Source organism: Dermochelys coriacea, chromosome 8 (assembly GCF_009764565.3).
Source record: "Dermochelys coriacea isolate rDerCor1 chromosome 8, rDerCor1.pri.v4, whole genome shotgun sequence".
Lineage (NCBI taxonomy): Eukaryota > Metazoa > Chordata > Testudines > Dermochelyidae > Dermochelys > Dermochelys coriacea.
The window spans coordinates 49,825,255-49,853,113 of record NC_050075.1 but is presented as its reverse complement, the minus strand read 5'-3'; the positions used below and the strand labels follow the sequence as shown (position 1 = coordinate 49,853,113).

Genomic DNA, 27,859 nt, shown 5'->3' with positions numbered 1-27,859 from the left:
CTGGGCAGCTGGCCTCAGGTCTCTCTTTCCGCAGCATGTGCGGACAGGTCGCCCATGGGCCAGCGCCTGCACAGCGTGTCCCGTGGCGTGGGTGTGCTGGCGGCGACCGTGGCCGGAGGGCGAGGTGTCCCCCCAGGGGCCTGGGCCCTGCGGGGCCGGGGCCGGGGCCGGCTCAGGCGCGGAAAGCCGCCGCGCCGGGGAGAGGGAGCCAGGGCGAGCGGGGCGGGGCAGCTCAAAGAGGCCAGGGCGTGAGCCCCGGGGCGGAGCGCTGGGAGGCCGCTGGCAGCAAACATCCCGAGCCGTCAGCTCACCACTTCCTCTGGCTGCTGCGAAACTTCTCAGGCGGCGGCGCGGGACTGGGACTGGGGCTGGGGCAGGGGCAGCGCGCCGGGGAGCTGCAGGTAAACTGCTGGCGGCCGTGCCGGGGCGTGCGGACGTCGCCGCGGGGCGCTCCCGGGAAGCGGCTCCCCGTTGGAGCGCTTGGTCACCGCGCGCCGTGCACAAGGACGGCGGGCTGGCGGAGCGAGCAGCCTGCTTAGCCCTGTTGCTCTGGGACCCCTTTTATCCAAGGCGCGCTCCCGGGGCCGGGCGCTAGCTAAAGTACTGTCCTCCTTTGGCTAAAGGGAAACTGAGGCACGGCAGCGGCGCCCAGGGGTTTCCCTGAGGTCCCCAGCGCCGGAACCCGGCATGCAGCCTGAGCGCCCCGTCTCGGGTCTGTAAACAACATTGAACTTATGCAGCGGGCGCCAGGTGTCAGCACTGTGGTCCAGCCCATAGGGCACTCCATTGGGAGGCAGGAGAGCTGGATCTGCTACTGGCCTTGGCGAGTGACCTTAGGCACATTACTTCCCCGCTCTGTGCCTCAGTTTCCCCTCTCCCTTTGCTGGTCTGGTCTATTCCACTATAAAATCTTTGGGCCAGGGATTGTGTGCCGTGTCCAGCATGATGGGGCCTGGAGCTTCATTAGAGCCTCTGGCTGCTACTGGAATCCAAGTAAATAATAAGAAGCTGCTGGTGCTCTGGCTTCTGCACTGTTATTTAGCTGTGAGCTTGAAAAGAACCATGCGCAGTGGAGTCAGAAAGTGAGAGCTGCCTTTTCTGAGCACTGTACTGGGAGGGTGGGGGGTAGGTTAGCTTCATTGTTAAAGTGGCACATGCTGAATCTTTCAGCACAATTGCCCTTGTTTATAATGAACAGCTCTGAGGTGCCTGACTTGGTATTGCCCAGGGGCTGTCTCCACTATGAGCAGTTCAGACAGCAGGGGACTTACCCTCTCCCTTCTGTAAACTGGCCAAAGGGTCCTCTCCTAATTCCAACAGGAGTGACGCTGTATCCCCCATATCTGCCTGGGCCCGTCTCAGCTCCAGCTACTGGAATAGGAGAGGTATGGAAACTGACATGAGCTGTGAAGTAGAGTTTCTTTCTAAATAAAATTTCTTGAGTTTTAAAAGGCAAGGGGCATCTCTCCCAGACCTCAGATGCCTTTGCTGGGAGCTGAGCCTGGTGTAATGGGAATCTTTGACCCACAGTTGTTACAAACGTTCTTCTACATTGGTTGTGCCAGTCAGAGGACGTATCTGGTCTAACCTATATGGCCTAACCTATATAAAGGACACCAGCCTGCTGTCCTGCAAGGATCCTGGTTCAAGACTCAACTCATACTCAGGTTCTTTGATCTTATATCTTGACTTGAGTCAGTCTTTTGATACTGTCTTGCATGACCTTCTCATAAAACCAACTAGGGGAAATGCAACCTAGATGGAGCTACTATAAGCTGGGTGCATAACTGGTTGGAAAACAGAGAGTAGCTATCAGTGGTTCACACTCAACCTAGAAGGGCATATCGCGAGGGATCTCACAGGGATCAGTTCCAAGTCCGGTTTTGTTCAATATCTTCATCAGTTATGTAGATAGCGGCATAGAGAGTACACTTATAAAGTTTACGGACAATACCAATCTGGGAAGGGTTACAAGTGCGTTGGAGGATAGGATTAAAATTCAAAATGATCTGGACAAACTGGAGAAATGATCAGAAGTAAACAGGATGAACTTCAATAAGGACAAATGCAAAGTACTCCACCTAGGAAGGAACAAATCTGTTGCACGCATCCAAAATGGGAAATGACTGCCTGGGAAGGAGAACTGTGGAAAGGGATTAGGGTTTATAGTGGATCACAAGAGAAATATGAGTCAACAGTGTAACACTGTTGCAAAAAAAAATTCTGGGAGGTATTAGCATCAATATTGTAAGCCAGGGGTTCTCAACCAGGGCATGTGTACCCCTGGGGGTACACAGAGGTCTTCCAGGAGGTACAATAACGCCTAGCTATTTGTCTAGTTTTACAATAGGCTACATAAAAAGCACTACCAAAGTCAGTACAAACTAAAATTTCATACAATGACTTTTGTTCTATATTCTATACACTGAAATACAAGTACAATATTTATATTCCAACTGATTTATAATTATATTGTAAAAAGGAGAAAGCAAGCAATTTTTCAGTAAGAGTGTGCTGTGACACTTTTTTGTATTTTTAGGTCTGATTTTGTAAGCAAGTAGTTTAAGTGAGGTGAAACTTGGGTAGGCAAGACAAGTCAGACTCCTGAAAGGGGTATAGTAGTCTGGAAAGGTTGAGAGCCACTGTTGTAAGCAAGACACAAGGAGTAATTCTTCTGCTTTACTCTGTGCTGGTTAGGCCTCAGCTGGAGTATTGTGTCCAGTTCTGGGCACCACATTTCAGGAAAGATGTGGACAAATTGGAGAAAGTCCAGAGAAGGAGTAACAAAAGTGATTTAAAGGTTTAGAAAACATGACCTTTGAAGGACAACTGAAAAAATTGGGTTTGTTTAGTCTGGAGAAGAGAAGACTGTGGGGTGTGGGGGAGAGAAGACAACACTTTTCAAGTACATAAAAGGTTGTTTACAAGGAGGTGGGAGGTAAATTGTTGTCCTATCCTCAGAGGTTAAGGACAAGAAGCAATGGTCTTAAATTGCAGCAAGGGAGGTTTAGGTTGGACATGAGCAAAAAACTTCCTGTCAGTATGGTTAAACACTGGAATAAATTGCCAAGGGAGGTTGTGAAATCTCAGTCATTGGAGATTTTTAAGAGCAGGTTACACAAACACCTGTCAAGGATGGTCTAGAAAATACTTAGTCCTGCCATGAGTACCGGGGACTGGACTAGATGACCTCTCAAGGTCCCTCCCAGTCCTACGATTCTATGCTTCCTGGAATGATAGGGGCTGGTCACACTGTGAAGGCAAAAGTGTGTAAGCCCTGCCCAAGGGGGAAGAGGATGGGGATGTCTGGTTTCCATTTCTGGGTCCCCCAGAACTACAAAATTTCATTCCCAGTTTGCAGCACTGGTGTTCAGGGCAGAGTTTTGTGACATAGTGCTGGACGTGCCAGAGTCGAGGCTGCACTGGTGTTTGCATTTAGGGCTAGCAGCAGTGCTGAAGAACACTGTGTTGACAAGGCCTCTAGGGCTGATCCAGAAGTAGCTCGGTGCACCGGAGAGGTGCAGCCATCTCTAAGCCCGGGCATTCATCAAGCAGAGGAAGGGCACCTCAGGCTCCCAAAAGGAGGCTGGAGAGAGACTCTAGAGTTGGGAATAGCAGGAGCAGGGCTGCCAAGCCTTCAGCCAATCTGAGTGGCTAAATACTCTTCTGTGCTTTAGAGTTTTGTTGATGAAAATCTGCCTTTTACCCCAGGGTACTGGAACATGGGTCAGAACAAGAGCTTGCTAAGCATGAGGATTTCAGTTCACAGGGAGTCACAAGATCTAGAGTGGGGCTGATCCATACATTCTAGCTTCAATGTTGGGGTTGAGTGCAAATCCCAAGGCTGCTGGTTCCAGCCAATCTCTAGTTAGAACTTTTATTGTTAGTTTCACACAGACAATTTTCAGCAAAGAGTGATGCCCCACAGCTCCAAGCAATATTCAGCCAAAGCCTCCAAGATTCACAGGGCTGCCACCTCAAATCTTCAAGCAGTCCAGGCTGCCTGGAGAATCTTCCCAAAGGGCTTGCGAGCTTTGTAAAGCATACAGCAAGCCCAGCCTCAGTTTCAGATCAGTCAGAAAGAAAAATGCAAGCAGAGGAGTTGTGCCAGGTTGATTATACAGCTTTTACAGAGATCTAGGCAGAGCTCACGAGAGCCATCAATTAAATATAGCCTGTGTAGATACACGGAACCTATTCAAGTCTCCAGAAAAGCTCTCACAGACTATAGGAAGTGATCATCCCTGTACAGAGATCAGCTGGTATCAAATAGGATCATCAGTGCTTATTAGGGCCCCACTCCTGCAATAAGCTCCATGCAGGTGAATCTCTGCTGGATTGGAGCCTCCCGGCCACGAACAGTAGATACTAGATACACTAGGGGATGGTATTTTATAACATATTGTGAAGGATAGACCATTTACTAAATCTCATTTTAGAAGTAGTTTTGGATAAAGTTCATTAACAACATTATGAGCATACCAAGTCAGATGGGAGCAGTATCATTTTATTGTTGTTTGATTATAAAAAGGGTCAAATTGATCATTGTTCTTTAATTTTATTGCACTTTCAGTATCTACATACACAGATAGTATCTGGGCCTGTGCATGCTTCTATGGTTAAATTTTCAAAATAGTCTCCCTTTTAATCTCACGTTTTTAAACATTCATAACTTGCCAAATCATTCACCTTTGGGAAGAAAATTATCTACGCTTGGCTTCTGATTTTTTCAGAGGGGCAGGGGAGGTAAGTTTGATCAAAATCCCTTGAGCCTTTTGCAAGCTCTGGAAGAGCGAAGGGAATATACTATTCACCATTTCAAAAACATCCTAACCAGGCTTTCTTAGGTAATGTTACAAGGAAACCGGCTGAATATGAAACTTGCACTGACCATGAGTAATGAAACCGTTCCTTAAGTCTGCAGGTATGCACTGAAAAATAGCCCCAGTACATAGGTGTGGCAAGTTAAGTCCATGTTGGTCCAATCAAAGAACTTGCAAGTGTAACATTGACAGACCCTGGTCGTTGTCGGGCAGGATCGAATCAGGGACATCTGGAGCTTAGTGCATGAGCCTCTACAGCATAAACTAAAAGCCAACTGACTATTATCCAAGGTTGTAGAGCCAACTCATTTTCTCTCTTAAGTGGTCTTGGTGCCGTTAGATGGGACAGAACACCACACCCAGAAGATGTGGGTGTTATCCAAGCTCTTCTGGTGAAGTCAGCAGAGCCATGTACCATGTTTAGTCATTTAGACCCCTGCAAAGGGGAAGGGCGGGAACATCACCAGATCAGAATGCTAACGCTTTGCACCAGTGCAACAGTGCAGTGCAGGGCAATAGAGGTCAGCCCCTAAGTTAGGCCTTGTCTACGTTAAGAAAATGTGCGTCAGTGCAAGTGCATTGATCTGGCCTGGTCTATATAGAGACTTAGTATGTGGCAAGCCAGGGTGTAAATTTACAGTGCTTTAGCCCACTACATACTAACTGACCACATGAAATCTGCTACCATGCCCCAAAAGTTCTGTAGTGCGCTTTGACCTTTTAGTACACAGTAGTAGGGCCCACACGGTCAATGCACAACAAGCTAGTTTGTGTAGATTTACACCCTGCCTTGCCATGTACTAAGTCTCTGTGTAAACAAGCCCTTACACTGGTGCAAACTCCAAATGCAGGCAGGTTATTCTAGCGCTAAGTGGGACACATAGTGTAGCTTTTTAATAAATTACCCAATTAAAGTACGCAAGTCCCACTTTGGGGCAGTGCAGCCCCCCACATCTCCATTGTGGGTTTGCAGTGGTGTTAACTACATCCATGCAGTTGCACCAGGGCAAAATTTTTCTTAAATGTAGACAGGCTCTTATATTTCAGAGAGTCACAGATTCCAAGGCCAGAAGAGACCACTGTGAATATCTAGACTAGCCTCCTGCATACCACAGGCCAGAGAACTTCTCCTGCCCCCGCCCAATTATTTCTAGAGCAGAGCTTTTAGAAAAACAGCCCATCTTGATCTGAAAATTGTCAGTGATGGAGAAGAATTCATGATGACCCTTGATGAATTGTTCCAGTGCAGGGCAGGGAATTGCTCAGGCCATTACCCTCCAGATTTTAAGTTTTTTTTATATTGTCTTCCAATTCCCCTCCCTTAAAAACAGCTACCCACCTCTAGGACACTAAATATACAAAGTGTCAGCATTGTGAGAACAAGCACTCAAAAGTCACCATATTCCACAAGTTAAAGCCTCAGTTCTGCAAAGGAATCCAGATGAGCCTGCAAAGAAATGAGACATAAGAGCATGTCTGAATGGATCAATTTGTAGGACCGGTGCTTGAGGTTGCTGCAGTCCTATTAACTTGGCCACATTACACAGATGACATGCTTTCCAGTCCTTTTCCCATTGTTCAGTGTAAATCTTAAACTTCTTTTTTTAAATATATGGTTACTACAAAATATACAGGATGTGGCCAACTCATGTTGCCGGAACAACTTTTATCATTTTAAATTTCCTGACAGTTTTAGTGCTTGACCTTGCAATCTTTGCATAGTATCAGTGCTAATTATTTGGGTTTTGTAGGTCCAAGTTGTCAATTGAAGATCTCTAAAATTAGATGCCTAAATCCACATCGAAGTACCTAAATAAGTGACTTGATTTTCAAAGGTTCTGGGCACCTGTCGCTAACATTAACTTTAATAGGAGCTGCAAGTGCTCAGCACCTGGGGGGGACGGGGGGCCACATCCTTTATTTAGGAGCGTAACTTTAGACCACTAAGTTTGACAATTTATATAAGACAAAAACACAAACATGTCCAAGTAGATGCCTAACGCTCTGGTTGCAGCAAATTCTTCAAGTTACAACAAACTTTTCTCATTCCTATTCCATGCCTAGTTCTGAGAAAGGGTTATTATAATGCACTCATTTCTCTCTTCCATAAACTGCTTTACAAGTGAACTAAATGGCTCTCCTAAAATCAGGGCTCTGATTGCATTTGCACAGTACCTGCTTGTACCATCCTCAGCTCTAATCAGTTCTGACACCCTCCCAAAAAAAACTGACTATCCAAATGATTAAGTCAGTAGCTCCTCCTCCTATTCCAGCCCTGAGCACACAAGAGACAGCTCCTCAGTCCCAACTTGCAGCACCCCCTGCTCCTCCAGACGTGGGCCTGGAGCATCAGAAGAAAGTCAGTCACATCAAACTTCCCTGCTAGTGAAAGGTGCATACGCAGGGATCTGTGCAACAAACCCTTTCTGGCTGAATGGGGGTGTAGACTAGTGAGGCACACCCTTCAGCAGCCTTACTGACAAGGCTGTTTGTGATCTGAGTGTTGCCAGCTCTAAACTGAAATTTCATAGCTAGGGATGCCAAAAAAATTTCAGTGAGCCCCCCAGTTATTGCACTAAACAATCTTCATCTACAGAGCAAAAGGCAACAGGGGCCCTAAATAATCATTTAAAGTTAGTTGTGTGTCAGACTTAACTGAGGGATAGATTGGGACCCGGGCAACAAGGCCTTACAGGTGTGGAAAGCCCTGCTACTGCCCTGGGCCAACCACCTGTGTTCCTAGTAGCTGTGTGAGGAGAGAACTTCCGCTTCCGCCTCCACCTCCCACAATGCATCACCAGCACAACTGAGCCAGCATGGAGGGTGGTAGTTATTTACATCTCACCAGATCCAGGGCTGAATCATGTTACTTTCCCTTCGAGTAAGGGGGAGAACCACAATGTGGCTTGTGGTCTGCTCCTCGGGCTGCACAGCTGTACGCTGCCCCTTACTCAGGGCTTGTGGCAAGAAATTAGGGTCCACTTGGCCTAGACATTTTACACACACGTTAAGAGTCACATTCAATTTATTCAGCTATGTTTTAAAGGGGAAAGACAGCTGTGGCAACATTATAAACAGCTCTTTTCTCTAACCAAGTAATTACAATTTAAAAAAAGAAAATTGCAACCCCTGTGACAGGGTCAGGCCGGATGGCCACAGGAGAGTGATAGAAGGTAGATTTTAGCCCCAGATTAAGCAGATCCCTTTTACCCCCCCCCCCCCCCCCCGAGTAAGATAATGAGCGGTTCCAGAACAATCAGGAAGTTGCTGGAACCAATTAAAGCAAGCTAATTAGGACATCTGGAGCCAATTAAGAAGCTACCAGAATCAATTAGGACAGGCAGGCTAATCAGAGCACCTGGTTTTATAAAGGACCTCACTTCAGTTAGTGAGGTGTATGCTAGGAGCAAGAGGTACGCAAAAAGCTGAGAGTGAGTAGTGTGCTGCTGGAGGACTGTGAAGTACAAGCATTATCAGGAAGGTCCTCTTAGGGATGGTGGAGAACCCAGGCCTGCCCTCTACTCTGGGTTCCAGCCCAGGGCCCTGTGGATTGCTGCTGTCTATAGTGTCTCCTGTGACAGCTACAACTCCCTGGGCTACTTCCCCATGGCCTCCTCCCAACACCTTCTTTGTCCTCGCCACCGGACCTTCCACCATCTGGCCTGATCCTGTCACACCCCCTTAAAACTTTCAAGACAGTAAATATAAAAAGAGTCTTGATGCAGGAATTAAAATATACATCCTGTTTTGTCTAAAATTACTTTTCTTGTGGAGTAGAGTATTATGGGAGTCTGACTTCCCCTTTATGGATAAATGGCAATATAGCTTCTCACACACACACACACACACACACACACACACAATATCCAGACAAAAAAGATATTCTGTTTGTTTTTCAGATTGATTGCTTTTTTTTTCAGTTCCACAAGGATAAAGTCAATAGGGAAATACAATCAGTTCTAAAAATTATTTACAGGAGCCTCCGGGGAGTGGGAGAAGGGGATGAGTGTTGGGATTTTAATATTTTAAACAAGAGGCTCTCATATTTCCCCCTGTGATACCCCTGTGCAGGAGGCTGGGAATCTAGGCACTCCAGGGAAACAGTGTTGTCTAATAGATAGGGCACTGGTCTAAGACTCGGGAGACATGGGTTCTATTCCCATCTCACCCATTGGTGTGCTGGGTGACCTTGGACAAGTCATGTCACTTTTCCGTGCCTCAGTTTGCCTATCTGTAAAATGGGGATGTTGATACGACTCCTTTGTGAAGCACTTTCAGATCCACTGACAAAAAGTGCTATATACAAGCTAGGTATCATCATTCATTTGTTTTCCTATTTAAATAAAAAAGGCTCTTTAAATAACAATAATCAAGGAGAGAGGCACCAAAATTGACTGAAGCAACATTTTGCTGCAAGTGTTCATTCCCTATTGTAGCTTATTAATGTTATCTATTGTTTCCATTACAGTAGCCCTAGAGGTCCCAACTGAGATCACAGCCCCATTGTGTTCGGCCCTGTGTACATTCACAATGTACTGAGGGAGTCTCCTCTTCTAGATTTTGGCCCACTGAATTAAATCCAGCTCCAGCCATTTAGGCCTTCACCCTGAAGCAATAAGTCTCGGGTGCATGCCTACAGTTAGGCCTGTAAAGGGTGCACCAGAATCCACAGATATACCTTGGGTCTATGCCAGACAGGTACGTAAATCCAGATCTGTTTTTTCCATCACTAGGGGCTACTCCTACAGTCCATCCCCAGTAGCACAGAAATCTAGGGTGGGATCTTTGCCCAGTTCCAAGTGAGCAAACAGACAGAAGGCAGCTTCGTCTACAACTGCCAGAGGGAAATTCCAGGCTGGGTATTTTTGCCCTCCCTTCCTCAAAACCCCGTATATCGTAGTTTTCCTCTATAGTCTCCTTCTTTCCTTGGTCAAGGTGTGGGCTGTAATGGAGTGGGCCGTGTACGCACGTGTGCCAGTATGTATGGCACATGCGGGGCATAGTGTGCACATGTGTGGGGAGGCATGCAGTATGCAGGTTTTGGCCAATTTAGTCCCCTCTTTAGAGCCTAGAAACTGGGGTTGCCCTGTTGTGATCCATCTAGCTTTTACCAGTAAACAATAGGCGTTGGAAGGCAAGTGGGGACACTGCATGCCCTGCAGGGACATAGACAGATACAGGTGTCTAGCTCCTCTCAGTTAGCTTTGCCAGCCATTCCAGTTGTGACACTCTGCCTTGGTGCTAGAGGGAAACCCTCCCCCAAGCTCTTTGGGGCTGAGGCAGCTCCACTTTACCACCACCCTGCATTGCCAGGCCGTGACACTTCCCTCCCGATGGGAGGGTCCCACAGTAAGACGCAAACATCAGGCATGACAAGTTTGTCCCAAAAGGCTGCCCTCGGCCACATCGTGTCACAGTAAAAGCTCCTCAGGGCTGGAATGCAGGGAGGAGGAGGAGGAGGAGTGGTGGTGGCTGGGATGGTGTAATCTGTCTGACTATAGCCTCCTTAGCAACAGTCACTCCACTTGGCAACCCTTGAGGCTGGAAACCGGGGGAGTAGTTGGACATCAGCCTGGTTTGCCTTCTTTTTTCAAATCCTGCTCTATCCGTTGCATACTGTTTAACCCCTAGCACAATGACAGGTTTCAGAGTAGCAGCCATGTTAGTCTGTATTCGCAAAAAGAAATTTGTTAGTCTCTAAGGTGCCACAAGTACTCCTTTTCTTTTTGTTTAACCCCTAGTTGATGTGCTGTGATGCTGTCCACACGCTATACACCGCTTCCTGCAGCATAAAGGATCCAGCCCCACTCTGTCTGCTTGGCTAAGGTACATGGGGTGACGTGTTGATTTGGGAAATGCTGCTCCTGAAAGCTTCCAGAAGTGACATCGCTAAGTCAGCCAATCACATTGTGCAAAGCAGTGATGCACTTGCTCCTGGAGGCAATAATAGCTTTCTATGTGTAGCAGCAGGTCAGGTGGCCTCATACTTCTACAGAGCCTAAAGAGTGTTTTCAGTGTAGCCCGTCTCAAAATATTAATGAATTAAGCTTCATGATCCCCTTGTGGGGTAGAGAAGTAGCACTATCCCCATGTTACAGGTTGGAAACTGAGGCACAGAGCAAGTGACTTATCTAAGGTCACAGAGCACTCAGTGGCAGAGGTGGGGACAGAACCCAGATCTCGTGGCTGCCAGATCATTCTCCCCAAAATCTTCTCCCCCCTGGTTTTCTGGCCTTTCTGCTTGTGACCCCAGCCACATCCAGGCATTGCAGAGTCTTGTGCAAATAAAGCCAGGTGGTTCAAACATGAACGTGCTTAGCAAAGTTATGATGTCCTTCACCACATGCAGATCGGGTTTGGGTTGGCATCACGTAATACACCTGCTCTCAGGGACCACTCAAAATGCAAACAAGTAGGGTCAGGAGAGTGCAAACGCCCTCCCACCCATGCTGTCTTGTGCCACGGCATGGGTTTTCCTCCTGCTGCTGCCTGTGAAATACACAGGCAGAGGGCACCACCTCAGAGAGCCAACTCTGCGCCAGAACAGTGACAGGGCCAGGATTCAGTGTCAATGATATTCAGCCAGGGTCAAAGCATCACAGAGCATTTGGGTTTTAAGCAGTTAAAGGGGGTAGCTTGCCTAGGTTGACATGGGTCATGAGAAGGCCAGAATCAGGTGACACTACCCAGAAGAATTAATGCCCATCGCAGACTCTAACCAGCTGCTCCAGGTGAATGCTTCCTTTCCTCTTTAGGGCCTTAGGAGTTACTGTTTGAGGGGATAGATCGTCAAAAGAGCAGCCTGGTTGTCCACTGGGTTCTGAGTGGAGCTGGCTGCAATTTTTCCATGCAGAATTTTTTCACGCACACACACGTCATTTTTAATTAAAATGATAGTGTTTTGTCAAAGCGGAAATGTTTGCCGGAACTGTCCATTTCTGATTAAATGGGGGTGGGGGGGTGGAAATACTCAAACTGGGTTTTTTTCCTGTTTTCAGCAACCAGAACCTGAAGATTTCAGCCAAAATTGACATTTAAAAAAAAATAAAAAATTGGCTCCACATTTTCAAGTAGTCAAAAACCAAAACTTTTTGCAATGCTTCTGTTTTGGCTGCTGAAAATGGATTTAAAAAACACGACCATCCGCCACGCAAAAAAATATGTAGAAAATTTAGATTAAAAGGATAAAAAGTTTGTTTCATCATCTGTTTTCATTGTTTAAAAAAAAATCAAAACCATTTCTCATGCAGCTGTAATGCTGCAGTGTTTTGAAAAATCCAGCTGCTCCCACTGGGATACTTACAGCTAAGTGCTGAGCGCTTTGGCAAAATCTGTCCCTTGTTTTGGTGTTTAAATAAGACCCGAGATCTTTTGAAAATCTAGCTTCCTCAGTGGGTGCTGAGCCTTTGAGAATTTGTCTCTTGGTTTTCTGTGATTCAGCACAAGAGACATGGCCAGGGATGCATCGTGGATCTGGATTCCAGACAGTGTTTAATTTCCTAGGGGCAAAATTTCTAATAGCAGACGTCTTCATTCTCTTTCAGGCCACGTAATGCACCATGCCTGCTGCGGTAGTGCAAAATGGTAGGTCTGACTTGGTGGAGAGTAGCAGAGGACTGGCCAGGGTGCACACATGGCCCAAACTGCAGTGGACAGCCCTATTTTAGGCAGACAAAGATGCTCTGTGACAGATTAACACCTCCCGCAAGGGTGTCACATCCTCCCTATGGCCAGGCAGGTCAATGAAAGACTGGATCACACATCAAGAAGGGAGACCATATATGCTGAGTTACTGTTTAGAAAAAAAAAAAAAACAAAAAAGAGAGCCCAGGCTTTGCTGTTCATTAAAACAGAGGATGTGACTGCAAATCCAGAGCCCTGGGCAAGTAGCAGCATCCATTCACTAATGAGATGTACTGGCCCAGTGGCCAGACGTACTAGCCAACACCACAGACACGAGCGAGGGGGTAAAACCTTGGGTATCTTTGCTTGTGAGAGATACAGAAAGGATCAGACAGCAATAAATGCCGCCCACAATAGGAAAACAGCAATATAAACATGGGTCCTTTAATAAACTAGGGTCCCTGGTGATTCCCAAAACAAACACCACAGCAGAGATCTCCCATAATTTAGTAGTTGTAGAACACAAGTGGAGTCGAGATAACCGGGTTCTGTCTCTACCACAGACAGTGTGTGAGCAAGGTCTGATTGTCAGAGGAGGATTGCAAGTACAATCCCCACTGAAATCTCCCAAGTTAAGTGTGGGTGTGTTTAAGGCATCCATGATTGAAAGATATGGACCTGCTCCTCCCTGCCTCTGTTTCCCCTCTCTATAAAACAGGTATTCCAATAACTCACCCTGCCTCCCAGAGAGGCTGTGGGACTTGAGTTGTTAATGCAGGCCAAGACCTTTAATAACTAACAATACTTAGCTCTCACATAGCAGTTCTTCAGCCAAAGCTCTCAAAGCACTTTCTAACCCGTAAGTGGAAAACACTAGGTAAGCACAAGGTTCGATTTATTAGCCCCTAAGTCACCTGCCAGTTCTCCTAGCAGCTATCTGACCACAATCCCAGCATCATCCTTAACCTGATCACGTCTGTGGGGAATCAAAGCCTCCCAAAATACCACTCTTTTAGACAGTTCAAACCCATAAAGCAGGGGTTCTCAAACTTTTTTTTGCTGGGACCCTCTTAAAAAAAATATATTTAAAGCTGTGACAATCCATCCCCATCCCATACTACCCTTACTTCTGCACTGCTGCTGGAATGGGGTGCCTTGCCACCAGATGCTGCTCTTGCCTCCCCTCTCCCCCCAATAATCTTATGACCCCCTTTTGAGTCAGGACCCCCCATTTGAGAAACACTGCCATAAGGGCACCACCTTATGCAGCCCCTCAAAGGGCTTTGTTAGGTCTCTGGGCAGGCCAAGTGTGAACCCAAGAGGCGGAGCCAGCCCTCTGACCTTGCCCCTGGAAAAGGTACGCTTTTCTGAGGGAACCTGCAGGTCAGCAGCATCTCGCCCTCTCCCCCAGGGAAGGAAACCTTACACTAGAACATAAAAACGCTGCTCCTTCCCCTCCACAACCCCACCCACTTCTTGCAACAATTGCAAGGTGAATCATGGCAGCTGCATCATCTGTCAGGCTCTGCACTGGGTCAAAGAGACGTGCTCACCCCACCGCGTTTTCCGACACTCTTCTTTAAGTGACTTGAGCCCTGAGTGAAAGGTGCCTCTCTGATACTCCTGGAGACTGAGATCCTCTGTTAATGTAGCCACAAGGGCGTGCTTCTCCCACCTACCTACCTCCAGGCATACTCCAATGCCCACTGGAGGTCCATAGAAAGACTCCCACCGATTTCAGTGGGCGTTAGATCAGGCCACATGCACCTCAGGCCATGACCTGCTGGGATCATCTTGAGTTGGGAAGAGAATTGAGTCTACAGCTCATCTCCTGACCTCTCTGCGGAGCCTGCCCACCATATAGGGGCTGTGACCCAGACACATCCACCATGGCTGGGTAGATGATACTACCCTCCTTCAGACAGCCAAACAGGCATCAGTCAGTAGCAATGTTCAGTCACCACCAATCTGGACCTTAACCAGTGACCTGGTGATTAAAGGCTTTGTACCCCATCCAAGCCCACCAGCAGCACAGTTACTGTCTGTCAGCTCTAATCTGAGCAGCCTTCTATGGAGCTGGCTGCCTGCCAAGTTAGACCAAGTAGGACAGCATTAAACTAGCAGCAGGACAAGGGGTCATAAAAAAAATAAAATAAGCCCCACAATTCCCTAGGCATATTGGGGGATGGGACCATATTTACCCCCCCTCCCCACACACACACACTCTGAGCAAATGCACCTCTGATTGAGAGCCACTGGTCTATGTCCCCATGAGGGTACACAGAGGTCTTCCAGGGGATACATTAACTCATCTAGATATTTGCCTAGTTTTACAACAAGCTACATAAAAAGCCATAATGAAGTCAGTACAAACTAAAGTTTCATACAATGACTTGTTTATACTGCTCTATATACACTATACACTGAAATGCAAGTGCTCTTTATTCCATTTGATTTATTTTATAATTGTATGGTAAAAATGAGAAAGCAAGCAATTTTTCAGTAATAGTGTGCTGTGACTTGATTAAAGATTGAGAACTGGTTAAAAGACAGGGAACAAAGGGAAGGAATAAATGGTAAATTTTCAGAATGGAGAGGGGTAACTAGTGGTGTTCCCCAAGGGTCAGTCCTAGGCCCAATCCTATTTAACTTATTCATAATGATCTGGAGAAAGGGGTAAACAGTGAGGTGGCAAAGTTTGCAGATGATACTAAACTGCTCAAGATAGTTAAGACCAAAGTAGACTGAAGAACTTCAAAAAGATCTCACAAAACTAAGTGATTGGGCAACAAAATGGCAAATGAAACTTAATGTGGATAAGCGTAAAGTAATGTACATAGAAAAAAAACACCCCAACTATACATGCAATATGATGGGGGCTAATTTAGCTACAGCTAATCAGGAGAAAGATCTTGGAGTCATTGTGGATAGTTCTCTGAAGATGTCCACGCAGTGGGCAGCAGCAGTCAAAAAAAGCAAACGGGATGTTAGGAATCATTAAAAAAGGGATAGAGAATAAGACGGAGAATATCTTATTGCCCTTATATAAATCCATGGTACGCCACATCTTAAATACTATGTACAAATGTGGTCCCCTCTTCTCAAAAAAAGATATACTGGCATTAGAAAAGGTTCAGAAAAGGGCAACTAAAATGTTTAGGGGTTTGGAATGGGTCCCATAGGAGAAGAGATTGAAAAGGCTAGGACTTTTCAGCTTGGAAAAGAGGAGACTAAGGGGGGGATACGATAGAGGTATATAAAATCATGAGAGATGTGAAGAAAGTGAATAAGAAAAAGTTATTTACTTGTTCCCATAATATAAGAACTAAGGCCACCAAGTGAAATTAATGGGTAGCAGGTTTAAAACAAATAAAAGGAAGTTCTTCTTCACTCAGCACACAGTCAACCTGTGGAACTCCTTGCCTGAGGAGGTTGTGAAGGCTAGGACTATAACAGAGTTTAAAAGAGAACTGGATAAATTCATGGAGGTTAAGTCCATTAATGGCTTTTAGCCAGGATGGTGAGGAATGGTGTCCCTATCCTCTGTTTGTCAGAGGGTGGAGATGGATGGCAGGAGAGAGATCACTTGATCATTACCTGTTAGGTTCACTCCCTCTGGGGCACCTGGCATTGGCCACTGTCAGTAGACAGGATACTGGGCTGGATGGACCATTGGTCTGACCCAGTATGTCCATTCTTATGTGACACTTTTCTATTTTTGTGTCTAATTTTGTCAGCAAGTAGTTTTTAAATGAGGTGTAACTTGAGGGTATGCAAGACAAATCAGACTCCAGGAAGGGATACAGTAGTCTGGAAAGGTTGAGAGCCACTGAAATAGATGGTGATTTTCTGGTTTGGCCACCAAACCAAAAATCAGACGCAAAAATTCAGTTAGTTTTGAACCAAAATTCAATTTTTTTCATTTCTCTCACTGAAACGAAAAAACAACATTTTGTTCGGATCAAATGAAACTATTAAAATGTTTATTCAAATTGACATTTTCAGAACAAAATTTTGAAAACACTTTTTTTTTTAAATGAAAAGTTGAAACTAAATGTTTTAACATTTCCCCCAGAAAAAATTTCAGGTGTCTTTTCAGCCAAAGCTATTCACTTAATGCAACTCAACTTTGTTAAGCGTTCCCCAGAAAATTTTTTTCAGTGAATAGTAAATTCATCCCCCAAAAATGAGTCCAGCTTAATTGCTGGGACCTCGGGAACAAGTCAGGGTGAAGATAATCCCTGTGGAATCACTTGAAAGCAGGCCTTGTGGATTCATTGACAACTTGGCCATCACCCATACAAAACATGATGGTAATGAGTAAAGGTAAGAGTGGGACCAGGAGAGACAGGAGCAATGCAGCACGTTGACAAGGGGGAAAGTGGTCTGGGCTGCAGCCAAGAATGCAGTGCTCTGCTGGTTATGTGCACAGCTAGGGGAATGCCATTGTTACGTCAACCTTTGTTGAAACTTGTATAGTGGATAATGGTTCACCTCCCACAAGAAACCTTGACTGTGAGAAACACTTGGTTAAAAAAAATAAAAAGGAGGGCTGCTGATGGCTCAGGGGACAAGCAAGGGGCTACAGAGCCTTTAACTTCAGAGTCACAAGTTGAAATCTAGCGCTGGTCTGCACAGGCTGAGCAACGTTACTATCTAAATGCTGTAGGTGTGTGTGTACACTGCAATCTGAGTGGTGATTGCAACTCAGGGAGGCAAACCTGGGCTAGGTTTACCCACACTAGAATGGCTAAAAAAATAGCCGTATAGATGCTGTGCAAGCCCACTGGAACCCTGCGTGTGTACTTACATTGCGAGCCTATGTTACCACTTCTATGCTGCTGTTCTTAGCCACCTTTCTACCTCACCTGCAATCACACCTTGGACTGCAGCACAAATGTACCCTGTGTGGTAATCGGTATGCTGGGAGGGGTCAGCCCACTTTCTGGTCCTCATTATGGAAGCCACCATCACAGTCTCAGCCCAGAGGTGAACTGCTAAGTGCACTATGTAGGCTGTACTCAAAGCTCACCACAAGCGGCTGTCATGCCTAACCAGGGTTGCAGCATTGTGGGAAGACTAGAGACTCCCAACTAAAACCTCACCAACTTCTACCCCAAGTGCAAGGCGCACTTCCTTGACTGCCTTCTCCAGCCTCAGCACAGAGCTGCATGTACTTAAAAAACCTACCAAAACAAACACTGCACCATACATACCGTTCTCTGCTGGGGAAAGGAGGAGAAAGAATGACCCACACGCAACAAACAGGCGTCCTGTCATGTAATGACTGACTGGAAGGTGCTCAGACACTACCGTATTGAGGGCAGCATAGGAACCTGAATAGAATAGAACAGAACTAGTACCTTGCATTAAATTTCCTTTGCAAGAGATCATTATAAAAGCAAGTGAAGAATCAGTTTGAAAGGGTCCCTCCACATCTGCATTATTTACCATTGCTCCACCATTTCAGTTTGTTTTTCCAGCCATGGACACATGCTATCCCTTTTCTTAGGGGGCAGCAGCCCAACAGGCGTACAGCCCAGTAGTCAAGGTAGGAACGAGCAAGCCTCAAAAGGTTTCAAGAGTCAGTCCAGATAAAGCACTCGCACATTTGGATAAGTTACAGAGTAGCAGCCATGTTAGTCTGTATTCGCAAAAAGAAAAGGAGTACTTGTGGCACCTTAGAGACTAACAAGTTTATTTGAGCATAAGCTACAGCTCACTTCATCAGCTGCATTCAGTGGAAAATACAGTGGGGAGATTTATATACACAGAGAACATGAAAAAATGGGTGTTACCATACACACTGTAATGAGAGTGATCAGGTAAGGTGAGCTATTACCAGCAGGAGAGTGGGTGGGGCAGGAGGGGAAACCTTTTGTAGTGATAATCGAGGTGGGCCATTTCCAGCAGTTGACAAGGAACAGTCTGAGGAACAGTGGGGGGGGGAGAGGGAAATAAACATGGGGAAATGGTTTTACTTTGTGTAATGGACACATCCATTCCCAGTCTTTATTCAAACCTAATTGTATCCAGTTTGCAAATTAATTTCAATTCAGCAGTCTCTCGTTGGTCTGTTTTTGAAGTTTTTTTTGTTAAGAATTGCCACTTTTAGATCTGTAATCGAGTGACCAAAGAGATTGAAGAGAGTTCTCCAACTGGTTTTTGAATGTTGTAATTCCTGACGTCTGATTTGTGTCCATTTATTCTTTTACGTAGAGACTGTCCAGTTTGGCCAATGTACATGGCAGAGGGGCATTGCTGGCACATATCACATTGGTAGATGTGCAGGTGAATGAGCCTCTGATAGTGTGCTGATGTGATTAGGCCCTATGATGGTGTCCCCTGAATAGATATGTGAACAAAGTTGGCAACGGACTTTGTTGCAAGGATAGGTTCCTGGGTTAGTGGTTCTGTTGTGTGGTTGCTGGTGAGTATTTGCTTCAGGTTGGGGGGGCTGTCTGTAAGCAAGGACTGGCCTGTCTCCCAAGATCTGCGAGAGTGATGGGTCGTCCTTCAGGATAGGTTGTAGATCCTTGATGATGCGCTGGAGAGGTTTTAGTTGGGGTTGAAGGTGATGGCTAGTGGCGTTCTGTTATTTTCTTTGTTGGGCCTGTCCTGTAGTAGGTGACTTCTGGCTCTGTCAATCTGTTTCTTCACTTCAGCAGGCGGGTATTGTAGTTGTAAGACTGCTTGCTAAAGATCTTGTAGGCGTTTGTCTCTGTCTGAGGGGTTGGAGCGAATGCGGTTGTATCGTAGAGCTTGGCTGTAGATAATGGGTTGTGTGGCGTGGTCTGGATGAAAGCTGGAGGCATATAGGTAGGTATAGCGGTCAGTAGGTTTCCGGTTTAGGGTGGTGTTTATGTGACCATCGCTTATTAGCACTGTAGTGTCCAGGAAGTAGATCTCGTGTGGACTGGTCCAGGCTGAGGTTGATGGTGGGATGGAAATTGTTAAAATCATGGTGGAATTCCTCAAGGACTTCTTTTCCATGGGTCCAGATGATGAAGATGTCATCAATGTAGCGCAAGTAAAGTAGGGGCATTAGGGGACGAGAGCTGAGGAAGCATTGTTCTAAGTCGGCCATAAAAATGTTGGCATACCGTGGGGCCATGCGGGTACCCATAGCAGTGCCGCTGATTTGAAGGTATACATTGTCCCTAAATGTGAAATAGTTATGTGTGAGGACAAAGTCACACCAGGTTTGCCGTGACATTAATCGGGGATACTGTTCCTGACGGCTTGTAGTCCATCTTTGTGTGGAATGTTGGTGTAGAGGGCTTCTACATCCATAGTGGCCAGGATGGTATTTTCAGGAAGATCACAGATAGATTGTAGTTTCTTCAGGAAGTTAATGGTGTCTCAAAAATAGCTGGGAATGCTGGTGGCATAGGGCCTGAGGAGGGAGTCTACATAGCCAGACAATCCTGCTGTCAAGGTGTCATTTGGATAACTATCTTAATCCTCTCCAAGAAGGAAACCTCATGAGACCAGCTTCTCTCATGTATTTCACTGCTTCTGGTCTCCAGAGGAACCCAGAAGCACAGAGCTGTGTGACAAGGAAAACTGGGGTGAAAAATATTATTTGAACTACTCTGAACTTATTAGATGTTCTAATTAATTCTTATTAGAGCTGAGCCCATAACAAAAGCCCAGACCCAAACATTCCCCAAACTCCTGAAATGCCCATATACAAACGTAGTGTCTCGAGTGCTTATTGTATTCAAAGCAGTACATCCACCTGCGGCTCAGACCCTATGCTGCCATGCCAGAGGTGAGAGTTTGATGCCAGACTCTGGTCCCATTTGCCCTGGCCCAGAAGGGGTCTGGGAATATGGTGCTTTCAGTCCATAGGAGGAGGGGATCCATGGGCATTACTATGCAGAAGTCGTGTTGTTCAGCAGAAGAGTGAGAATGGCCTAGGCAGTGTAAGCCAGCCCCCTCAGAACTCAACTCAAGCCCTTCAGGGAACTCAGTAGTTTTAGGAAGACAGCTAGTGTTGGGTTTACACCATTGCTGAGGCCAGTGAGGAATCCTTTGGGACCCTGGACGCAGCAGGTTTGCTGGAGGCTCTTCAGCACTGCTGGGCAGAAGGTTTGCATGATTCAGCCCACAGACCAAGCATCCCAAACCATTGCAGACTCATCTCTGCAGCTGGCTGAGTGCTCACCAGGCTGGCAGGCCCCATGGGCAGCGTTCAGCTTTGTTGGTCAAATGTGGATTTCAGGGCAGCCTCCTGATTTCCTGTTTCCTCTGTCTCCACAGGACTGACTGGAGCTGCTGCTGGGTTCCATTTGCCTTCCCTCAGGGAGGAACGCCCAGCAAGGGGACTGTACCAGCCACAGGTGGGGAGAACAAGTGCCCAGCCAGCCAACTGCCATGGAGCAGATCAGCTCCTTCTTTGACTCACTCTGGAATCTCATTCACACCAAGCACCAGGAGGGCATCTTCAACACTGTCTGCCTGGCCGTGCTGTTGGGGCTGCCCTTCCTTGTCCTCCTTGTCCTCCTCGTCATCTGCTGTCACTGCTGCTTCTGTAGACAGCAGAGCAAAGGCAGCATCCACAGCAGCAGCAGCAGCAATGGGCAGGTCCCAGCAGAGAGGAACAAAAAGAGGAAGAAGAAGGGTGAAGAGGACCTGTGGATCTCGGCTCAGCCCAAGCTGCTCCTGCTGGACAAGACACCATCGCTGCCTGTTTAGTCGGAGGGACGGAGCCAAGACCCTCCTCCCAGGGAGCCCTTCTGGCCACATGCTGCAAGGAGATGTTGTGATGGCTCCGTCTCCTTTGATAATGACTTTAAAACCAGGACTTTCAGGACAAGCCAGACAACTAGTGAGAGCACAGAGACATCACTAGAAGGCACGCAGTCCAGCATATCTTTACATGCACACCCAGAACTGGACTATGCAGCATGCTCTAGGACACACACATCCATATGCACAAGGACGTGCATGCACTCACACATACAAGCATTCATGCAGCTATGAGCACATGGATATTCACCTTCATGTGCACAACATACCTGCACTCCCATGCAAATGCACCCAATGTCACGTGCACAAAGCCAAGCATGCCCAGGGATGTGCACCCTGATGGGCACATGAACATACATGTACACAAGAACATACATACATGCGCTTGAAAACTAACCCACCCTGGCACTCCTCTGCACACACATGGGCTCTTGCTCCTGCGCAGACATGAGCACATGGTTATAGCACAATCAAAACAAACAAAAGGGTTTTCTTTACACCCTGGCAAGCTATTGCTTCACAACTCCTGAAGACACAGGTATCCAGCCCACTGCTGGAGCTTCTCCTGGGGCTTCCTAACCCAGCCCTGCCTTACAGGCCAAAAGACACTCTCCCAAGGCAGCAAAGCAGCCACCCCTACTGCTGGCAGCCCCCCCCCCCCCCGCCCCGAACAGAGGATGGCAAGAACAGATCAAAAGTGGCACAGTAAGGGACTGAAACCTTTGCACTGGCACTACAAAGCCCGTCTAAGACTGGCCTTTGTGCAGACTGGTCCTTTGGCAGCTCGTTCTGCTGCAGGGAAGGTGGCTTCATTTCTATACTGCAGCGAGAGAGAAGACTTCAGCTGATTCTGCACAGAAGCTTGGCTCCAGCATTAGAGTTATTTATTTAATGACTACTAGAAAGGGTTCATTCAAAGGCCCATGTATACTAGTCGGGCCTCGGAACATTGACTCCATGTAATAACTTAGGCCATGCACCCCCCGGCATGCTAGACACATGCAGCCAGAGCCATACTCCCACAGACACACAGGCATGCCCATGTAGCACACCCAGACAGTGGTAACACACATATAGGCACACGGGGAGTAGCTCCTGCCATCCAGCTGTGCCGCTAGTCCAGGGAGCACTGCAAGGGCAGCTGACTCTGGAATACAGCACAAAGACATAGAAGGGAGCCTGAAATCCAGATACACTTCATACCTCCTACCCACCAAACCTTCCCTCCCTCCCCATCCCACCCTAAGAGATATTGTCCCAGACAGAACCCTGCCCCACACACACTTCACAGAAGTGTCTTCCCCTGAGATCTTCCTCTTCTTCTCAAGCAAGGCAGCTCATCCCATTCCTGCAGCCAGTCAGCTGGCCACAGCCATCTATGCCCCCTGCTCCACTTCTGACCCCACCCACGCCCTCTTTGACTGCAAAGTCTATTTCCCAGGGGTCCTGCCTAACTACAATAGTGCATGAAGGGGGAGGAGTCATCATCAAGGTTTATTTAAGTCGCATTTACATGGTTTGCAAATAAACAGAGTGGGTGGACGCCATTATCTTTCCAACAAGCCAGTGCAAGAGACAAATATTTTTGCTCTAAAGGCTCTGCTGGGAACATTCCACTTTAGTTTATTTTTAGCCTCAAGAGCAGACTGCCCAGACAGTTCAGGGAAGCACACAAACTCATCTGGACCAGCCCTGGTGGAGCATGCCAAACGGTACAGCCTCCAGCATAGCAGACTCCTGTGTGGTGACCTCATCCGCAGCAGGGTGTCTCACCCACCCTCCACTAGAAGAGCTCTCAGACTCTAGGATACCCTTCTGCTAGGGTATGCAGGCAGCAGGGCAAGCTGGCTGGGGCTTACAAAATCAGCCACTTCTGCTGTGCCCTCAAAGTGCAGCCCAGTTTGTCCAACTTTGTGACATCACTTCATGGGGTTTGGCCCTCACTCAACTGTGTTGTTCAGAGCCTCAACCCCAGACTCCTCACCCATGCCCTTAAGTAGATGGCATTCAGCTCCTTCATTCACTTCATCTCCATTAAAAAAAAAAAAAAAACAGAGACCCCCCCCCAATTTCAAGGCTGAGAGGCAACAAATAAGAGTCAGATTTTAGCTTAAACAGCCTTAAGAGAAGCCTGATCCTAGATACCAACTCTCCCTGAACATCTCTGGCTCCCCCACTGCCCCAACTTCTGCTCTGGGATATTTGATTATAAAATTACATCATTTTGGAAACAGAGAGAGAAATAATCTCTCTCTCTCTCTCTCACACACACACACACACCACTAGAGCCAGAGGAAAACATAACTGGAGGTACAAGCACTTACTGGCTGGCAGAGAGGAAAATATAGCTAGTTGTGACATGGCTATCTTTGGGCTACAGCTGTTTTGCTCTGCCATAGTTGAAAGACCCAGAAAGGCATCCCGGAAAAATGTTTCCTGTGAAGGCCCTCAACCCTGTCAGGACCAGAAAGTCAAAGGAAAGGGCCATGTCTGCACATCAGCACCCTACCACGGGCCCAAACCATTAAATCCAAACACACCCAAACTTTGGGGAAGTTCAAAACCCTACCCCAACTTTATAGCCCAGAGCCATCTCTTTAATGGACTGAGCCCATCAGCCCAGAACTCCAGCTCCTGATGACTTGGCCCCATCTCTATCTACTACATACCGTCAAAAGAGCAAAGCTTAGGAAGCTGCTTGTATGAGCGCTATCCTCTTGGCCAATACCAGGGATCGAACCAGTACTTCCAGAACTGAAAGTGAGAGCGTCTGTAGCTTGAGCTGCAGAATACCCCGTCCTCTATGGGTCTGTGTGACACATGCTAACCAGTAGGTTTCATCTGCACAGCCAACAACAAGGCAGTGTCTGATGCACGTTCAGTACACCCTGATAAGGCCCACCTCAGCTCAGGTTCCTACAGCTAGCTCTGCCACTGTGGAGAATAGCCTCTGCCTTGCAGGCAGTTCTTCATGTGCATGCATCTGGATTTCAGCGTCGGCCTCTTCTGCACAGTTCATGCTCAAGAATTATTTTTAAAATAAAAAACTTTTTTTTTTCCCCCCAAACTCCTGAGAGAGGTTTTGTCTCCAGATCTCAGCCATTTCTTTCGTTGGGAAAATCTTTTTGCACCATGTCACGGGCCTTGGATGAGACCTTTGTTGACTTCAGTGGAGAGGAATGCTGAAGGGCACCTCTTTTCAGTCAGTCACAGATACATTATACTTAAAAGGCCAGTTTCCAATTAGTAATGTTTAGTGCATCTCCTTGTTAATGAGTGCAGGCCAACCTCTCTTGGCATGAAAAAAAAAAAAAGTGGGAGAAAGAAGAGTTATGCTTCTGCTCTGTATGAATTGGGATGCACGCAATATTTTCCTTCGTGGGGTTCAGTCGATCTTCGTTCCAGGCTGGTTTAGGTCGCAAGCGAGGAAAGCTTAATGGCGCTCATCCAGTCCCTCATAGCTGTTTCTATTGTACATATCACAAACACACAGATTGAAAAGCTGGGCCGAAGTGGAGATGCCAAAAGAGCTCAGCGTGTTGGCCATATGTGAGCTAAGCATTTTTCAAAATCTGACCTTATTTACAAGCAACTTATTTAGGGGTCATTAGTGGTGGTTTTGGAACAAATATAAACAGTATACAAATATAAATTAAACAGTAATAAGTCACCAGGAACAGATAGGATTCACCCATGAGTTGTGAGGGAACTCAAATATGAAATTGCAGAACTACTAACTGTGGTACGTAACCTATTGCTTAAATCAGCCTCTGTACCAGATCTGTACTGGAGGATCATTAACGTGACATCAGCTTTTTTTAAAAAGGCTCCAGAGGCAATTCTGGCAATTCCAGACCAGTCAGCCTGACTTCAGTACCAGGAAAATTGGTTGAAACTACAATAAAGAACAAAATTATCAGACACACAGATGAACACAATTTGTTAGAGAAGAGGCAACACAGCTTTCGTAGAGGGAAATCATGCCTCACCAATCTATTAGAATTTTTTTGCGGCGGTCAACAAGACTATGGATAAGGGCGATCCAGTGGATATAGTGTGCTTTAACTTTCAGAAACCCTTTGACAAGGTCCCTCCACAAAGACTCTTAAGCAAAGTAAGCAGTCATGGGATAAGAGGGAAGGTCCTCTCATGGGTCAGTAACAGGTTAAAAGACAGGAAACAAAGAGGACGAATAAATGGTCAGTTTTCACAATGGAGAGAGATAAATAGCAGGGTCCCCCAAGGATCTGTACTGGGACAAGTACTGTTTAACATATTCATAAATGATCTGGGAAAGAGGGCAAACAGTGAGGTGACAAAATTTGCAGATGAAACAAAGCTACTCCAGATAGTTAAGTACAAAGCGACCGAGAAGAGTTACAAAGGGAACTCACTAAACTGGGTGACTGAGCAACAAAATTGCAGATAAATTCAAATGTTGATAAATACAATGTAATGCACATTGGAAAACATAATCCCAACTACACATAGAAAATGATAGAGTCTAAGTTATCTATTATCACCCAGGAAAGAGATTTTGGAGTTATTGTTGATAGTTTTCTGAAAACATCTGCTCAATGTGCAGTAGCAGACAAAAAAAAGCTAACAATGTTAGGATCTGTCAGGAAAGGGATTGATGATAAAACAGAAAATATCATAATGCTACTACATAAATCCATGGTACACCCATACCTTGAATACTGCATATAGTTCTCATGGCCCGATCTCAAAAATGATACATTAGAATTGGCAAAGGTGCAGAGAAAGGCACCAGATGGAACAGCTTCCATATGAGGAAGGATTAAAAAGACTGGGGCTGTTCAGCGTAGAAAAGAGACAGCTAAGGGGGGGATGTGATCGATGTCTATAAAATCATGAATCGTGGAGAAAGTGAACAGGGAAATGTTATTTACCCCTTCACGTAACACAAGAACCAGGGGTCACCCAGTAAATTAATAGGCAGCAGGTTTAAAACAAACATAAGGAAGTACTTCTTCACACATGCACCATCAACTTGTAGAACTCTTTTCCATGGGATGTTGTGAAGGCTAAAGAGTATAACTGGGTTCAAAAGAGAACTAGATAAATTCATGGCAGATAGGTCCTTCAATGGCTATCAGCCAAGAAGGTCAGGAATGCAACCCCATGGTCTGGGTGTCCCTAAACCTCCAACTTGCAGAAGCTGGAACTGGACAACAGGGGATGGATCCCTCAATAATTGCACTGTTCTGTTACTTCCCTCTGAATTGTCTGGCTCAGGCCATAGTCGGAAAACAGCATACTGGGCGAGATGGACCCAATATGGCCATTCCCATGTTCTCATGCATTAATGGGTGCTGCACTCCTGAAAATCTGTCCTGGTCAGGGATGCTGAGCATGTCTGAAAATAAGGCCCTGAGCTCTTTTGAAAAAAATCTATTCCTTAACAAAGACCAAGGACTGATCGGGCCAGGCTTGGGGTGTATTGGGAGAGCTATCTGGCCTCTCAGGACTGGAATGGCAGAGGATGCTTCACATCAGGAGTGAGGGACATAGGCAGAGCTGGGTGGGAGCATGGAACTGAATGACTGGGAGAAGCCAGGACCTAGATGTACAGGCAAAGCCAGCAAGAGGAGTGGACAGGAAGCTTTCATAGCACTTACTTATGCCAGCTCTGACTCTAAGCCAAACAACTAGTCCCTCCCTTTTATTAACTGACTTCACTAACTCCCTGGTAACAGAGCAAAACATCTGCACTGTCTGGGCTGGGCAGTAGAGTGACATCAAAATTTCTGCATGGACAGGATTTAACACTGAAAGATCTTTTCATGGGGGTCAGATGTTTCATAGCCAGATTCCCCAAAATGAAGTGGACCTAGGGTTCCATCTTGTGGCCATTTGTGAGTATTGCAGTGCCTTATTCCCATATCATATGGCTTTTCCAGGGGATTAAAACATATCCCATGTTGAGTGCCACTCCTGGTGAAAGATAGGAACCCAAAATAATCAGACAAAAATAAACTTCCATCCAGAGCTACACATAAATATGTGGTTCTCATTTTTTGTGAAGGGCCCTATTTTGGAAAGAAGCAGAAACTGTCCGATGTCACATACAAATTCTCCTACATTGACAGGCCTCCCTAAGGTCCAGCTTTTGGAGAGGACCACTTTTGCCTCTGAGATTTGCTTAGAGAGCTGCTGGCAGCAGCTAAGCCTCCCGCTCTGTGAGAAAAGACATGAATTTCTCTATCCGATTATCTAAATTTAGTACAATGACATTGCACACCTTTACAATACATTTTATCAACTCAGTATGTATATACTACCTTTGAATTTTGCTCTAGAGCCCACAGTAGCTGAAATTATAGCATCATTTGCCACACACAGTCCCTTACCCAGCCCCAATTGCACCTACTCATATCTATACAGTTCCCTGAACTAGGTGAGTTAGTAGAATAGCTCATCACAAACAGGCCAGCATGGGGTTGTCACATCACCATAGTAAAGAGTCGCTTACCTGAGACCCTCTGACACATCCATATGCTCACCAAACAGTCTCCTTCTTTCTTTGAGTATCTTTGATTCAGCTGCTGGGGAAATAGGCTGTGGTCTTCCAAGCCTCTCCAGGTAACCACAATAGCATCCTGCTAAGTCCCTAGCTGCTGGCCCCTGTTCACACA

General features: G+C 46.4%; 1 protein-coding gene across 3 annotated transcripts; it reads left to right on the top strand.

The window, feature by feature from the left end:
• Positions 1–268: 268 nt before the first annotated feature.
• On the top strand, positions 269–25,108 carry KIAA0040 (KIAA0040 ortholog). Of its 3 annotated transcripts, XM_038412868.2 has the most exons (4): positions 278–401; positions 9,292–9,521; positions 10,565–10,649; positions 20,712–25,108. In XM_038412868.2, exon 4 carries the CDS (start codon positions 20,826–20,828, stop codon positions 21,144–21,146), a length of 321 nt encoding a protein of 106 aa, XP_038268796.1. In that variant the 5' UTR covers positions 278–401; positions 9,292–9,521; positions 10,565–10,649; positions 20,712–20,825; the 3' UTR covers positions 21,147–25,108. The 3 variants fall into 3 exon arrangements, with proteins under 3 accessions (XP_038268801.1, XP_038268796.1, XP_038268800.1); XM_038412872.2 differs by lacking the exon at positions 9,292–9,521 and having other exon boundaries at positions 333–401; XM_038412873.2 differs by lacking the exons at positions 9,292–9,521; positions 10,565–10,649 and having other exon boundaries at positions 269–401.
• Positions 25,109–27,859: the final 2,751 nt, after the last annotated feature.

What these genes read in the sequence shown, in the direction of transcription:
- KIAA0040 (XM_038412873.2), top strand. Translation starts at nt 20,826, where the DNA reads ATGGAGCAGATCAGCTCCTTCTTTGACTCACTCTGGAATCTCATTCAC.